Source organism: Pongo pygmaeus, chromosome 21 (genome assembly GCF_028885625.2).
Source record: "Pongo pygmaeus isolate AG05252 chromosome 21, NHGRI_mPonPyg2-v2.0_pri, whole genome shotgun sequence".
Lineage (NCBI taxonomy): Eukaryota > Metazoa > Chordata > Mammalia > Primates > Hominidae > Pongo > Pongo pygmaeus.
In genome coordinates, this window is record NC_072394.2 from 35,839,118 (window position 1) to 35,852,920 (window position 13,803).

Genomic DNA, 13,803 nt, shown 5'->3' on the forward strand with positions numbered 1-13,803 from the left:
CTCACCTACCGCAGCAGCAACAGTGCCCGGGGTGCCGCAGCGTAAGTTCTGCCAGCAAGTCGGGTTCCCTCACAGGTCCGCCGCTGCGCTCATACACAAGCGACTTCCGTTCCGCCGCTACTTCAGGCCGGGTCATTCTAACGGAAGTGCTTCCTTTTTGCAGTCCGGGTGGACCCAAAGCTCCGTGGCGGTGCTGAACTTTAGGGCAGCCACTAGCCACGGACTTAAGCGGCAATTGAGCGCCTCAAAGTGGGTGAGTGCAAATCAAATGTGCGCTAAATGTCAGATACACCGGATGTGGAAGAAGAAATGTCAAATAGTGTCAAATAGTTCATATATATAATGTTTATATTGATTATGTGCTGCAATAATTGTTGGGATATATTGGGTTAAATAAGTACACTCGTTGAATTTTTTTTTTTTATTTGTAGCTATGGTGGTAGAAATATTTGAATTAAGTTCACCTGTTGTTTCTTTTTACTTTTTCGATGTGGCTAGCAGGGGAAAAAATAATATGGTGTGATCATGGCTCACTGCAGCTTCCGCCTCCCATGCTAAAGCAATCCACCTCAGCCTCCCAAGTGGCTGGGACTACAGGCAGGCGCCACCACGCCCAGCTAAATTTTTTTTTTATTTTTTTTGTAGAGACGGGTCTCCCCATGTTGCCCAGGCTGGTCTCAAACTCCTACCTAGGCACAAGCCATCCACCCACCTTGGCCTCCCAAAGTGCTGGGATTGTAGGCGTGAGCCACCGTGCCCGTCCTTACTGGGAAATTTTAAGTCACCTAAGAGGTTCACGCTGTATTTCTATTGGAGGGTACTGCCCTGTAGGTTAATGACTTCCTGATTCACATCTCCAGCTGGACCCTCCCTGAAGTTCCAGAGCCATAGCTCAGCCGCCTACTTGACAACCCTTCTTGGGTGTCTGACGACCATCTCTAACTTATACAGAACTCTTCATTTCCACACACGCATCTTCACCAAAAACCTGTACCTGTCATTCTGGCCAATCTCAGTAAATGGCCCAACCATCCTTCCAGGTGCACTAGGAGGAACTGAATGGTCATTTTCTTCACCTCCCTCGATCCGCACATTCTATCTGTCAGCAAGCCCTGTCAACTCTGACTACAAAATGTCAAATCTGTCTACTCGGTAGCTACAACTACCCAGGCCAGCATTGTCTCATCAGAAACAATCACAGTAGCCTGCTAACGGTCACCTTGTCTCCTGAGAACAGTTTCCCACACATAGCCTAAGGGAATTTGTGTTTGTTTTATTAAATCAAATTATATCACTCCTCTCCTGAAAACTCTCCGTGGCAGGCCAGGCCAGGCATGGTGGGTCACACCTGTAATCCCAGCACTTTGGGAGGCCAAGGTGGGCAGATTGCTTGAGCCCAGGAGTTCTGGACTAGCCTGAGCAACATGATGAAACCCCATCTCTACAAAAAACACAAAAATTAGCCCGGCATGGTGGCGGGTGCCTGTGATCCCAGCTACTCAGAAGGCTGAGGCTCGGAGGATTGCTTGAGCCAGGGAAGTTGAGGCGGCAGTGAACCATGATCTCAACACTGCACTCCAGCCTGGGTACCAGAATGAGACCATATCTCGAAAAAGGAAAAAACAAAAACAGCCAGGCACGGTGGCTCACGCCTGTAATCCCAGCACTTTGGGAGGCTGAGGTGGGTGGATCATGAGGTCAAGAGTTCGAGACCAGCCTGGCCAATATGATAAAACCCCGTCTCTACTAAAAATAAAAAATAATAGCTGGGCATGGTGCCGCGTGCCTGTAGTCCCAGCTACTTGGGAGGCTGAGGCAGGACAATTGCTTGAACCTGGGACGCGGAGATTGCAGTGAGCCAAGATCGAGCCACTGCACTCCGGCCTGGGCGACAGAGCAAGACTCCGTCTCAAAAAAAAAAAAAGAAAGAAAAAAACAAAAAAAAAAAGCTTAAGAGCTTTCCATTGCCCTTGCAATAAAATCCACATTTCCTGCTGTGTCCTAGGGGCCTGCATCATGTGGCCCCTGCTTACTTTTTTTTTTTTTTTTTTTTTTTGAGACGGCATCTCACTCACTCTGTCGCCCAGGCTGGAGTGCTGTGGTGCAATCTCAGCTCACTGCAACATCTGCCTCCCAGGTTCAAGCGACTCTCCTGCCTCAGCCTCCCAAGTAGCTGGGATTACAGGCGTGCACCACCACGCCAAACTAATTTTTCTATTTTTAGTAGAGCAGGGTTTCACCATGTTGGCCAGATTGGTCTCAAACTCCTGGCCTCAAGTGATCCGCCCACCTTGACCTCCTAAAGTGCTAGGATTACAGGCGAGCACCACCACGCCTGGCTGATTTTTGTTTTTACTAGAGATGGGGTTTCGCCATGTTGGCCAGGCTGCTCTCAAACTCCTGGCCTCAAGTGATCCTCCCACCTCAGCCTCCCAAAGTGCTGGAATTACAAGCATGAGCCACCATGTCTGGCCCCCTGCTTACTTTTACTTCTCCAACCCACGTACTTCTTACTTCTCCTACTGTGTTCGCTCTAGTCGACTATACTTCAACTACATTTTATTTTGCTCCTTCAATATCCCAAGCAAATGTTTATTTCAGACCCTCTCTTCTTTTTTTTTTTTTTTTTTTTTTTTTTTCCTTTTTGGGATGGAGTTTTGCTCTGTTACCCAGGCTGGAGTGCAATGGCATGATCTCGGCTCACTACAACCTCCGCCTCCCGGGTTCAAGCAATTATCCTGCCTCAGCCTCCCAAGTAGCTAGGATTACAGGCATGCGACACGACGCCCACAGAGCCTCTCTTCTTACTATTATCTTTCTGGAATGCTCTTCTCCAAAATTGTTTCATGGCTGGCCCCTTCTCATCCTTTAGGTCTCAGCATAAATATCAGCTCTTCAGAGAGACCCTCTCTGACCACTTCATATAAACTACACCATCACTTCTCATATTATTTTCTTCACCATATTTGTCACTATTCAAAATGTTGGCATTACTTATTTTCTTATCATTGCCTGTTCCCTGGACTATCAGCTAGGGAGGGACATGTGGTGTCTTGTTCGTGGCTTTATCCCCATGATCTACACAGGGTCTGACTCATAGAAGGGCTTAATGAAAATTTGTTGAATGAATAAATGACTGCTTTCTGTCTTAGTTTGGGCTCCCCAGAAGCAGACCCTGAAACAAGTATTTTTTTTTTTAGACCGAGTCTCACTCTGTTACACAGGCTGGAGTGTAGTGGCCCAATCTCGGCTCACTACAACCTCCACCTCCTGGGTTCAAGCAATTCTCCTGCCTCAGCCTCCCGAGTAACTGGGATTACAGGCACGCGCCACCACGCCTGGCTAATTTTTGTATTTTTAGTAGAGACGGGGTTTTACCATATTGGCCAGGCTGGTCTCTAAATCCCCACCTGAGGTGATCCACCCACCTTGGCCTCCCAAAGTGCTGGGATTACAGGCATGAGCTACTGTGCCCAGCTCCTGAGAAAAGTATTTGAGTGCAGGTAGTTGATTTGCAAAGCAATCTCAGGAAACACTGGTAGGGTAGTAGGGGAGTGAAACAGGGAAGGGGAGACAGCCAATAAACATTGTTATCAAGCAACTTTCTTGCAGGCATCTAGGTCTTAATCCTGCTGGAGAACACTGGGAAATAATGCAGAACACTGTGCTGGTTAATTATTTGTGTCAACTTGACTGGGCCACAGGTTGCCCAGATATCTGGTTAAACATTATTTCTGGGTGTTTCTTGAGGAAGAGATTAGCTTTGGTGAACTGAGTAGGCTGCCCTCCGCAATCTGGATGGACATCATCTAACCCCTTGGGGACCCAAATAGGACAGGAAGGCAGAGCAAGGTTGAATTCTCTCTCTGCCTGACTGCTTAAGCTGAGACATTGGTCTTCTTCTGCCCTTGGACTGGGACTTAAACACCATTGGCACTCCTGATTCTCAGTCTTTTAGTTTCAAACTGGAATTTACACCACCACCTTTCCTCAGTGTGCAGCTTGCAGACGGCAAATTGTAGGACTTCTCGGCCTCTATAATCACCTAAGCCAATTCCTTATAATAAATCTCATTCTAGATATAGAAATATACATATAGTGGCCAGGCACAGTGGCTCATGTCTGTAATCCCAGCACTTTGGGAGGCCAAGGTGGGAAGATCACTGGAGGTCAGGAGTTCGAGACCAGCCTGGCCAACATGGTAAAACCCCATCTCTAATAAAAATACAAAAATTATGGCCAGGCATGGTGGCTCACACCTGTAATCTCAGCACTTTGGGAGGCCGAGGCAGGTGGATCACCTGAGGTCAGGAGTTCGAGACCAGCCTGGCCAACATGGTGAAATCCCCATCTCTACTAAAAATACAAAAAAATTAGCCGGGCATGGTGGCGAGCGCCTGTAATCCCAGCTGCTCAGGAGGCTGAGGCAAGAGAATTGCTTGAGGCCAAGACAGGAGGATTGCTTGAGTTCAGGAGTGTGAGACCAGCCTGGGTAACATGGCAAGACCCCATCCCTACAACAAATTAAAAAATAAAAAATTAGCCAGCCATGGTGGTACAGTCCTGTAGTCCTAGCAACTTGGGAGGCTGAGGTAGGAGGATCACTTGAGCCTGGGAGGCCGAGGCTGCAGTGAGCTGAGATCCCACAACTGCACTCCAGCCTGGGCAACAAAGCGAGACCCCACCTCAAAAACAAAAAATAGGGCAGGGGTCGGTGTTCCAAGTGAAGGCACTAGACTGCTGATGGCCAGAAGGAAAAGGAGTGAGTCTTTGGTGGTTTGGGATGTTGCTGAAAATTTAGTGGATAAGCTGAGAAAGTTTCATTTTCACAAAGAAACAATGCTGCCATTATAAGTAAGCTAAAAGTGATTGCCTCAAAGTTAAGTTACCTGGTCTTTTTTTTTTTTGAGACAGAGTCACACTCTGGGGCCCAGGCTGGAGTGCAGTAGCACAATCTCTGCTCGCTGCAAACTCCACCTCCAGGGTTCAAATGATTCTCCTGTCTCAGCCTCCCGAGTAGCTGAGATTACAAGTGCACACCACCATACCCGGCTAATTTGTTGTTGTTGTTGTTTGTTTTGTTTGTTTTTTTGAGACTGAGTCTCACTCTGTTACCCAGGCTGGAGTGCAGTGGCGCGATCTCGGCTCACCGCAACCTTCACCTCCCAGGTTCAAGCAATTCTCTTGCCTCAGCCTCCTGAGTAGCTGGAATTACAGGCAGGTGCCACCATGCCCTGCTAATTTTTGTAATTTTAGTAGCAAAAGGGTTTCACCATGTTGGCCAGGCTGGTCTTGAACTCCTGACCTCAGGTGATCCGCCCACCTCACCCTCCCAGAGTGCTGGGATTACAGGCATGAGCCATCACACCAGGCACATCATCTTTGTTTTATCTTGTCGCTACATTGAAGAAACTGAACCTTTCGAAAGTTTAAAAAAAAAAAAGTTCTGGGCTTGGCACAGTGTCCTAGCACTTTGGGAAGCTGATGCAGGAGGATCACTTGAGGTCAGGAGTTTAAAACCAGCCTGGCCAACATGGTGAAACCCTATCTCTACTAAAAATATAAAACATTAGTGGGGCGTGGTGGCGGGCACCTGTAATCCCAGCTACTTGGGAGGCTGAGGCAGGAGAATTGCTTGAACTGGGAGGTAGAGGTTGCAGTGAGCTGAGATCCCGCCTGGGTGACAGAGCAAGACTCCGTCTCAGAAAAAAAAAAAAGTTCTCCATCATTGCTGTTGTCATTGTGATTTTAGGTAGGGATTCATAACCACCGCCTACTCACATCCAGCCAACACATCACAGTTTCCGAAGTACCAAACACATTCCACTCCACCTCCCTTCTGCAGGAAAGGGTCCTGAAGCTCTCTAAGATGGCTTTGACATGGGTCCACAAATTCTTTGACATTCCTTTCTTCAAGAGGTGGAGCCTAATTCCCCTCCCTCTGAGTGTGGACTGAATTTGGTGACTCATTTCTAATGAATAGAGCAAAGCAGAAGCAACACTGTATAGCTTCCAAGACTGGGTCATAAGAGGTACTGTTTGTGGCTTCCTCCTTGCTCTCTCTTCTGTCTCACTGTGGGGAAAGCCAACTGCCATATCATGAGAAAACTCAAGCAGCAGCTCTAGGGTTAGCCCTACATGGTGAGGAACTGAGACCTCCTACCCACAGCCATGTGCATGAGCAGTATTGGAATGGATCCTCCAGCCCCAGTCAAGCCTTCGGATGACTGCAGCCCTAGCCAACAACTTGACTGCAACCTCATGAGTGACCCTGAGACAAGAACAGCCCAGCTTAGCCCCTCTCAAATTCCTGACCCACAGAACCTAAGAGATAATGAATATTTGTCATTTTAAGCCGCGAATTTTGGGGTAATTTGTCACACAACAATAGATAACCAATACACTGTCTTTGGCCCATGTGGTAAAGGTCTGTTCTTCTCCAGGGAAAGGTGCCCCATTCCTTGGTCTGGTCCATCTTGGGACTGCAGGGGCCACCCCAGGACCCAAAGGCCAAGGCACAGACCACAGACACTGGGCCGGCCTGCCTGTGTGCTCACAGGCTGTTTATTTATCCAACAGTAAGGAGGAGAGAGAGAGGATGAAGAGAAAAACCAGACTCCCCACGGTGGCAGGGCTGAGGGGAAAAACAAACAGAAAGTCTCCTCTTCTTTCTCTTGCTGCTGACCCCAGGGGACTCCAGCTTTAGATGGGACCTCTGGGGGTGGCTTAGGGGCCTCAAGGAGGCCTGGCAGCTCAGCTGTTGGCTGGAGTCAGGATCCGCACAGGGGCAGGTCCCAGACTCGGAATGGCTTCTGTGTACACAAAATATCTCTCTGCAAAAGGCACTGGTGGAGGGGGGCAGCAGGAAGGCCACCCCATCACAGGCAGAGTCCACTCTGTCCTGGGTCTGGGTCCTGGGCCCCAAGACCAATCCAGTCTCCCTCAGGGGTGGGGTCTCGGAGGCCCTTGTTCCTCTCCTCTCCCTTCCCTCAGCCCAGGGGTGAGCAGGCAGTCGGTGGAGGCCCAGCTCAGGCCATGTCATGGACACCCCTCTTCAGGGCTAGTGCATCCGGCGACTTCTAGGCCAACAGCCCGAGGCGGGTGACTTTGGCCGACAGGAAGGAGTGGATGATGAAGACTATGGTTTTGGGACACGAGTGCAGGTCCAGCTGCTGGAGGGTGGATGGAGAGAAGAGTCAGGGCCCTGGCCAGCCTGGCCTCCAAGAGTGCACACCCCCTCCTCCCCAGGGTGCAGAGGCAGCCCCTCACTCACAATCTCGCCTTCAGCACCTCCAAAGTCCAGGAAAAGGAGACTGGCGCCATCATCTGAAGACATCTGCAGCTTCTCGAAGGGCTGTCGCAAGAGCACAGCTCGGGCTGCACCTGGCTCAGCCGCCCACAGTGTGAAGCCCTTGTCGATGTGCACAGACAGGCTGCAGGGACGCCCATTCCACGTGCAGGCTGCAGGGAGGGCACATAGGTACAGGCACAGCTGGCACCTCAGAGACTACACCCCAACCTCCAACCCCCACCGCAGCTTACAAAGTGGGGCCTGAATGCCTCCAGGGATGGGAGGCTCACTGTTTGTCGTGGCACCTGTACACCCACCCTGCAGAGAGTCATCACCCCCACCCTCAGAGGACCTACACCCACTTCCAGTCCCACTTCCAGCAGCACAAGTAGAAAGGGGGAGCTTAAAATGTGCCATGGACAGGAGGCTCACTCCTGATAAAGACATCATCAGATCTACCAAGCACCGCCCTTGGAGACCTGCAGAGTTACCCAGCTAAATTTAAATTTCAGATAAACAATGACTAATTCAGGCATACTTCTATGAAAAAAGTATTCATTGTTAACCTGAAATTCAAATGAGGCTGGGTGTCCTGTATTTATTTCCTCTGGCAACCCTACCCCAAGTGCCATCTCTCACATCCTCACCAGCAGATTGACAAAGCTGGGGCAAGAAAACCCCAGGGAGAAGAGTCTCTGCCTGCTAGGGCACCTGCACATCCAAAACAGAGGGGCCCAAACCCAACTTCCTTTTTTTTTTTTTTTTTTGGAGAAACAGTCTCACTCTGTTACCCAGGCTGGAGTGCAGTGGGCGCAATCTCGGCTCACCACAACCTCTACCTCCCGGGTTCAAATGATTCTTGTGCCACAGCTTCCTGCGTAGCTGGGACTACAGGCACCTAGTACCATGCCCGGCTAATTTTTGTATTATTATTATTATTTTTTTTTTTTTTTTGAGACAGTCTTGCTCTGTCGCCCAGGCTGGAGTGCAGTGGCGCAATCTGGGCCCACTACAACCTCCGCCTCCCAGATTCAAGCAATTCTTCTGCCTCAGCCTCCCGAGTAGCTAGGACTACAGGCGCCCACCACCATGCCCAGCTAATTTTTGTATTTTTAGTAGAGACAGGGTTTCACCATTTTGGCCAGGCTGGTCTCGAACTGCTGACCTCAAGTGATCCACCCGCCTCAGCCTCCCAAAGTGCTGGAATTACAGGCATGAGCCACCACACCCGGCCAATTTTTGTATTATTAGTAGAGACAGGGTCTTGCCATGTTGGCCAGGCTGGTCTCGAACTTCTGACCTTAGCTGATCCACCCACCTTGACCTCCAAACCCCATTTTCTATCCCCTCCTGAAGTGCCCTAAAGAAGGAAGCTTGAATGCCCCTGGGGATAAGAGGCTTATTACCAGAGGGATACTCCCAGATCCTCCCAGCACACCTGTAGACACCTCCTGCACACCCTCGGCGGCCCGGTGACAGCCATCCACCAGCTGGCGGGTCCAGGCAGCCAGCTCCTGCGGTGACTCCACGCTGAACAGGTGAGTTTCCACACCGTGACGTGTGCCCGTGCGCAGGGCAAAAGAGAGCTCTGCATCGTAGGGCACTGAGCCCTTGGAGGGGCCTGAGTGCACCAGTCTGGGGGTTGGGGGCAGAGGGCTGAGCATGAGGCCTCGGGCAGGGGGCAAATAGTTCTGGGCAAAGGGGCCAGTGACCTGGGAAGAAACCCTGTAAATCCTTTACCACCTAACAGGACAGGACTCCCCAGGGGGCACTGATTGACTCAGCAGGAGACATCTCCTGCCACCCTCCCCGTCGCTCCCTTGGCTCTGGCTATACTGATATCGTCACATACACCTAGCACATGCCTGCCTCAGCACCTTTGCATATGCTCTTCCCTCTGCCTATACACACTTCCCTGATTATCTGCACGGCTCACTCCCTCACTTCCTTCAGATGTTAGTTTAAATGTCACCTCCTCTGAGAAGCCTTCCCTGACCTCCCAGTCCAAAATAGCACCCTTGTCACTCACTAGCCTTACTTTTTAATCATGGTACCAGAAATTGTATTTTTTATTATTTGTTTTGGTTGGTTTTTGACTGTCTTTTTCACTAGAATGTCAGCTAGGTTAGAAATTTTGATCTTGTGTTCACCACTGTATTCCCAGTAACTAAAACCATGCCTGACCACAGTAGGTGCTCAATAAACTTTTGTTGCCTGACTTCAATCACTTGATTAGGTAGACAGTCCAGGACCTAGTTATCCCTAGTAGCCAACAGGCTCCTGACACATGGGCCAGAGCCAGCCTGAGGTAAGGAGACATGGGTAACAAGGACTTCAGACCCCTGCAGCTTGACTCTCACTTGCTGTGTGGCCTTGGTAAGCCAACTGCCCCTCTCTGGGGCAGACCTAAGAGTTCTGCCCCATATCCCTCTTTGTTCCTCCCTCCACCCAGTCTTTCTCCTATAGCTCAGTTCCCCCCCACCCACCCAGATTGCTGCTGACACCAGCCTTCCACTTTCCAGCCCTAAGCTGGAGACCCTTGAGTCCCCAAGCTTCCTATCTAAGCTCCCTCTCTCCATCCCACATACACTCTGGACTTAACTCAGCATCTTGCTCCAGCCTCCTCCCTTTCCACCCCCACCCCCAGTCCCACGCTCACCCAGACACAAGCTCCAAACTTCCTGTTCATTCCGGACCCCTCCTTCACCCACCCCATCTGGCAAGCACGGAGCCCTGTTAATTTTACTCCCATGTGGTTTCCAATGCCAATGCTGCCTTTCTTCCCCATCTGCTCCTGCCACCCACCTCCACCTCCCCCAGCCACCATCATCTCTCCTGCACGACTGCAGCACCTCCCCACTTCCATCCTGCACTCTCCGCTGCATTCTCCACGTGGCAGCCACAGGGATTCTCTTACAGCAACCAGAGCACCTCGCTCCCCAGCTTAAACCCTTCAACATTACCAAAATCTTAAGATAAAGCTAACATTCCTTAATCAGGCAATAGAAGCTCTGCAAGATCAGGCCCTGCCAACTCCCTTCTCTCCATTTCCTGCATGAATTCTGGTCATCACAACCTCATAGCTCCATGAACATGCTATAGCCCTTCATGCTTCTGTACCTTTGACCATGATGTTCTCTCTGCATGGGATGCTCTTTTACTCTTTCTTAAACAGAAAACTTCTACTCATCCATCAAATCCAGCTCAAATGTCACCTCCTCCCTGAGGCCTTCCTCTACTACCCCAAAAGAGTTAAGTGGCCCCTAGAAACCCTGCACTGTAATGGCTGTTCCTGGGTCTGTCTCCCCAACCAGACAAGGTTCTCTCTGGAGGCAGAAGCTGTTGGGGTCAGCTCTGTGCCCTCTGAACCATGCAGCACAAGGCATAAGTGTCAGTGAATGCGTGGCTAGTGGGGACCTTATATCCTTTTGTTCCAAGCACCCATTTTACAGATGAGGAAACGGAGGCCCAGACAGGGCAGAGACTTGCTTCAGGTCACCTGGGGAATAGCTGAGGGTGGACAGGGCTGGAGTTCCCAGCTTCTGGGGCCCTGCTGGAGCATCTCCTGGCAAGTTCTGGGGGAGACATACTGCCCCTGCCCGTGGGTACCTGGTGGCGATGAGTGGGGCAGTACGGGCTGGCCGGCTCAGGGCCTCACGGGTCTCGGGGAGAGACGAGTAGAGGAGCAGTTCCTTTTCAGTTAGCAGGGCCAGGGTGGGGGCTGTGCCCCCACTGGGCAGCTGCAGGGAACAAAACAGCAGTGAGGATGGGTGGGGGAAGTGAGGGCAGAGGGCCAGGGCGGGGTGAGGTGGCCAGGGGCACTGGGAACAGGGCCAGCTCCAAAGGAGCGGAAGAGAGGGAGGGATAGGTCCCAGGCCCAGCAGGCACCTGCTCAGTTAGCCAGCCAATCTGCTTGATGTCCTGGCTCCCAGCTGTGCTGGTGGCTGCCAACAGTGCCTGCAGCTCATCCTTGACCCGCGGCATCAGAGCGTTGACCTGGGCTTGGATGGCAGTCGCCCATGACCTCGCGCTAGCCTCATCCTTGGCCCTCACGAAGAGGGTGTCTTGGCCATCTGCAGAGCAGATCTCCAGATACCTGCAGGCACAAATGGGTGGAGACAAGGACCTGACCATTAGGCTGCAGCTGCCCAACCCTGGCCCAAGAAATCCCACCCACCACCAAACCAGGAGAAACCAGGGGGATGTCCATGAGACAATCAGGAGCGACCCTCACTGCTGGGCTCCAGCCACAGTTGCTGGGGCCTCATGGGGCATAGGAACAAGAGAGTGTGACATACACACACGTATTCGTACATTTTGTGGGGTTTTTGTTGTTGTTTTGAAACAGAGCATCGCTTTGTCACCCAGGCTGCACTGCAATGGCTCAACCTCCGCCTCCCCGGTTCAAGCGATTCTCCTGCCTCAGCCTCCCAAGTAGCTGGGATTACAGGCGCACGCCACCACACCCAGATAATTTTTGTATTTTGTATTTTTAATAGAGACGGGGTTTCATCATGTTGGCCAGGATGGTCTCGATCTCCTGACCCCATGATCTGCCTGCCTCAGCCTCCCAAAATGCTGGGATTACAGGCATGAGCCACCGTGCCTGGCCTTATTTTTTTTATTTTTAGTAGAGATGGGGGTTTCACCATGTTGGCCAGGCTGGTCTCGAACTCCTGACCTCAAATGATCACCCCGCCTTGGCCCTCCAAAGTGCTGGGATTACAGGCATGAGCCACCGTGCCCGGCCTACACGTATGCAGATACACACAAATATACACACACACTCAAACATGGGTGTGATGGGGCCTAAATTATTGCTGTGTGGCCATTCCTAATCTTGCCCCTTTCTCCTGGTTTCTAAGGAACATCCTTTTCTGGGCCAGCTCCCAGGTTCTCCTTGTTGCATAGAACCAAACTAATTCACTAATAAGAGCAGGAAAAAAAAAAAAAACTAAGCTGGGCATGGTGGCTCACGCCTGTAATCCCAGAACTTCGGGAGACTGAGCCAGGACAATGGCTTGAGCCCAGGAGTTCGAGACCAGCCTGGACAACAAAGTGAGACACTCATCTCTAAAAAAGAAAAATAATTTTTTTTTAATTAGCCAGGCATGGTGACACGTGCCTGTAGTCCCAGCTACTTAGAGGCTGAGGCAGGAGAGTCACTTGAGCCCAGGAGTTTGAGGCTGCAGTAAGCTATAAGGGTGCCACTGCACTCCAACCTAGATGACAGCACAAGACCTCATCTTAAAAAACAGAAAAACAGACCAGGTGCAGTGGCTCACACCTGTGATCTCAGCACTTTGGGAGGCCAAGGCGGGCGGATCACCTGAGGTAGGAAGTTCAAGACCAGCCTGACCAACATGGAGAAACCCTGTCTCTACTAAAAATACAAAATTAGCTGGGTGTGGTGGCACATGCCTGTAATCCCAGCTACTAGGGAGGCTGAGGCAGGAGAATCACTTGAACTCAGGAGGTGGAGGGTGTAGTGAGCCGAGATCATGCCATTGCACTCCAGCCTGGGCAACAAGAGCGAAACTCCATCTCAAAAAAAAAAAAAAAAAAAAATGGAAAAACAAAACAACAACAAAACTAAACTAAAGAGGCTTGAGGCCAGGCATGGTGGCTCACGCCTGTAATCCCAGCACTTTGGGAAGCTGAGCCAGGCAGATCACTTGAGGCCAGGAGTTCAAAACCAGCCTAGCCAACAGGGCAAAACCCCATCTCTTCTAAAAACACAAAAAAATTAGCCAGACGTCCTGGGGGGCACCTGTAGTCCCAGCTACTTGGGAGGCTGAGGCACTAGAATCACTTGAACCCGGGAGGTGGAGGTTGCAGTGAGCTGAGATCGCACCACTGCACTCCAGCCTGGGTGACAGAGCGAGATCCCCCATCTCAAAAAGGAATAATAAATTATTGTTTTCTAAACCACTAAATTTTAGGGATGGTTTATGATACAGCAACAGATAGCCAAAATACCAGGAGAAAAGACTCTTTGGCTTTTGTCTTCTTTCTGCCTGGAATATGAACACAATTGTTGGGATACAGCCACCATCCTGCCTCCACGAAGAAGAAAACCGCCCATAATTAAAATGGCAGAGCAGGAAGCTAGAAGCCTGGTTCCTTGATGGCATCCTTGAGCATCTACAGCAGCCTGAATAGCTGACCCCTGGACTTCTTTTTAAACATGTGGGAAAATTAACCCCTTTTATTGAAGTCATTGCTTGTTGGAGTTTCTGTACTTGCAGCCTAATGCAATCCTAACACTGAGTAAAAGTTTGAAGTAGTTTTCATTACATTTTGGTTGCCAGGCTGTATCCCTATGACTGGGATACTACACTGACAGTGGGCCTTATGGAACCCCAGTTATATTCAGGTTACCTATGTAGCTACTCAGGCATGTACATGTTCAAACACATATGCACACACCCATGTGCATACACATACAAATAACATAAACACAAACACAGGTGCAAATCTATACTCATATACATGCAAATGCTCTCATATAT

The 13,803-nt window shown here is 50.4% G+C and overlaps 2 protein-coding genes and 1 long non-coding RNA gene across 8 annotated transcripts in view; 1 reads left to right on the plus strand and 2 right to left on the minus strand.

Annotated features, from left to right (window-relative positions):
• Nucleotides 1-151, minus strand: part of CDK5RAP1 (CDK5 regulatory subunit associated protein 1) — a 41,194-nt gene extending 41,043 nt beyond the window's left edge. For 2 of the 3 annotated variants that reach the window (XR_008496084.2, XM_054467082.2), the window contains exon 1: nt 10-151. Coding sequence is in view for 1 of the 3 variants with exons in the window: in XM_054467082.2 (XP_054323057.1) it covers nt 10-136 (127 nt within the window). In the remaining 2 variants the exon portion in view is untranslated. Of the gene's footprint in view, nt 1-5 lie in introns of all 3 variants that reach the window. The other variant, XM_054467083.2, reaches the window with a different exon arrangement.
• Nucleotides 149-13,630, plus strand: LOC129021545 (uncharacterized). The gene is made up of 3 exons (XR_008496085.2): nt 149-253; nt 8,648-8,829; nt 13,234-13,630. It is a non-coding gene; the product is annotated as an uncharacterized LOC129021545 (long non-coding RNA).
• Nucleotides 6,535-13,803, minus strand: part of SNTA1 (syntrophin alpha 1) — a 35,620-nt gene continuing 28,351 nt past the window's right edge. The window contains exons 4-8 of one of the 4 annotated variants that reach the window (XM_054467084.2): nt 11,180-11,387; nt 10,791-11,031; nt 8,730-8,926; nt 7,274-7,461; nt 6,535-7,172 (exon numbers count right to left, since the gene is read on the minus strand). In XM_054467084.2, coding sequence (XP_054323059.1) covers nt 7,139-7,172; nt 7,274-7,461; nt 8,730-8,926; nt 10,791-11,031; nt 11,180-11,387 — 868 coding nt within the window. In that variant the 3' untranslated portion in view covers nt 6,535-7,138. Of the gene's footprint in view, nt 7,173-7,273; nt 7,462-8,697; nt 8,927-10,790; nt 11,032-11,179; nt 11,388-13,803 lie in introns of those variants that run through there. The other 3 variants (XM_054467086.2, XM_054467085.2, XM_054467088.2) reach the window with 3 other exon arrangements.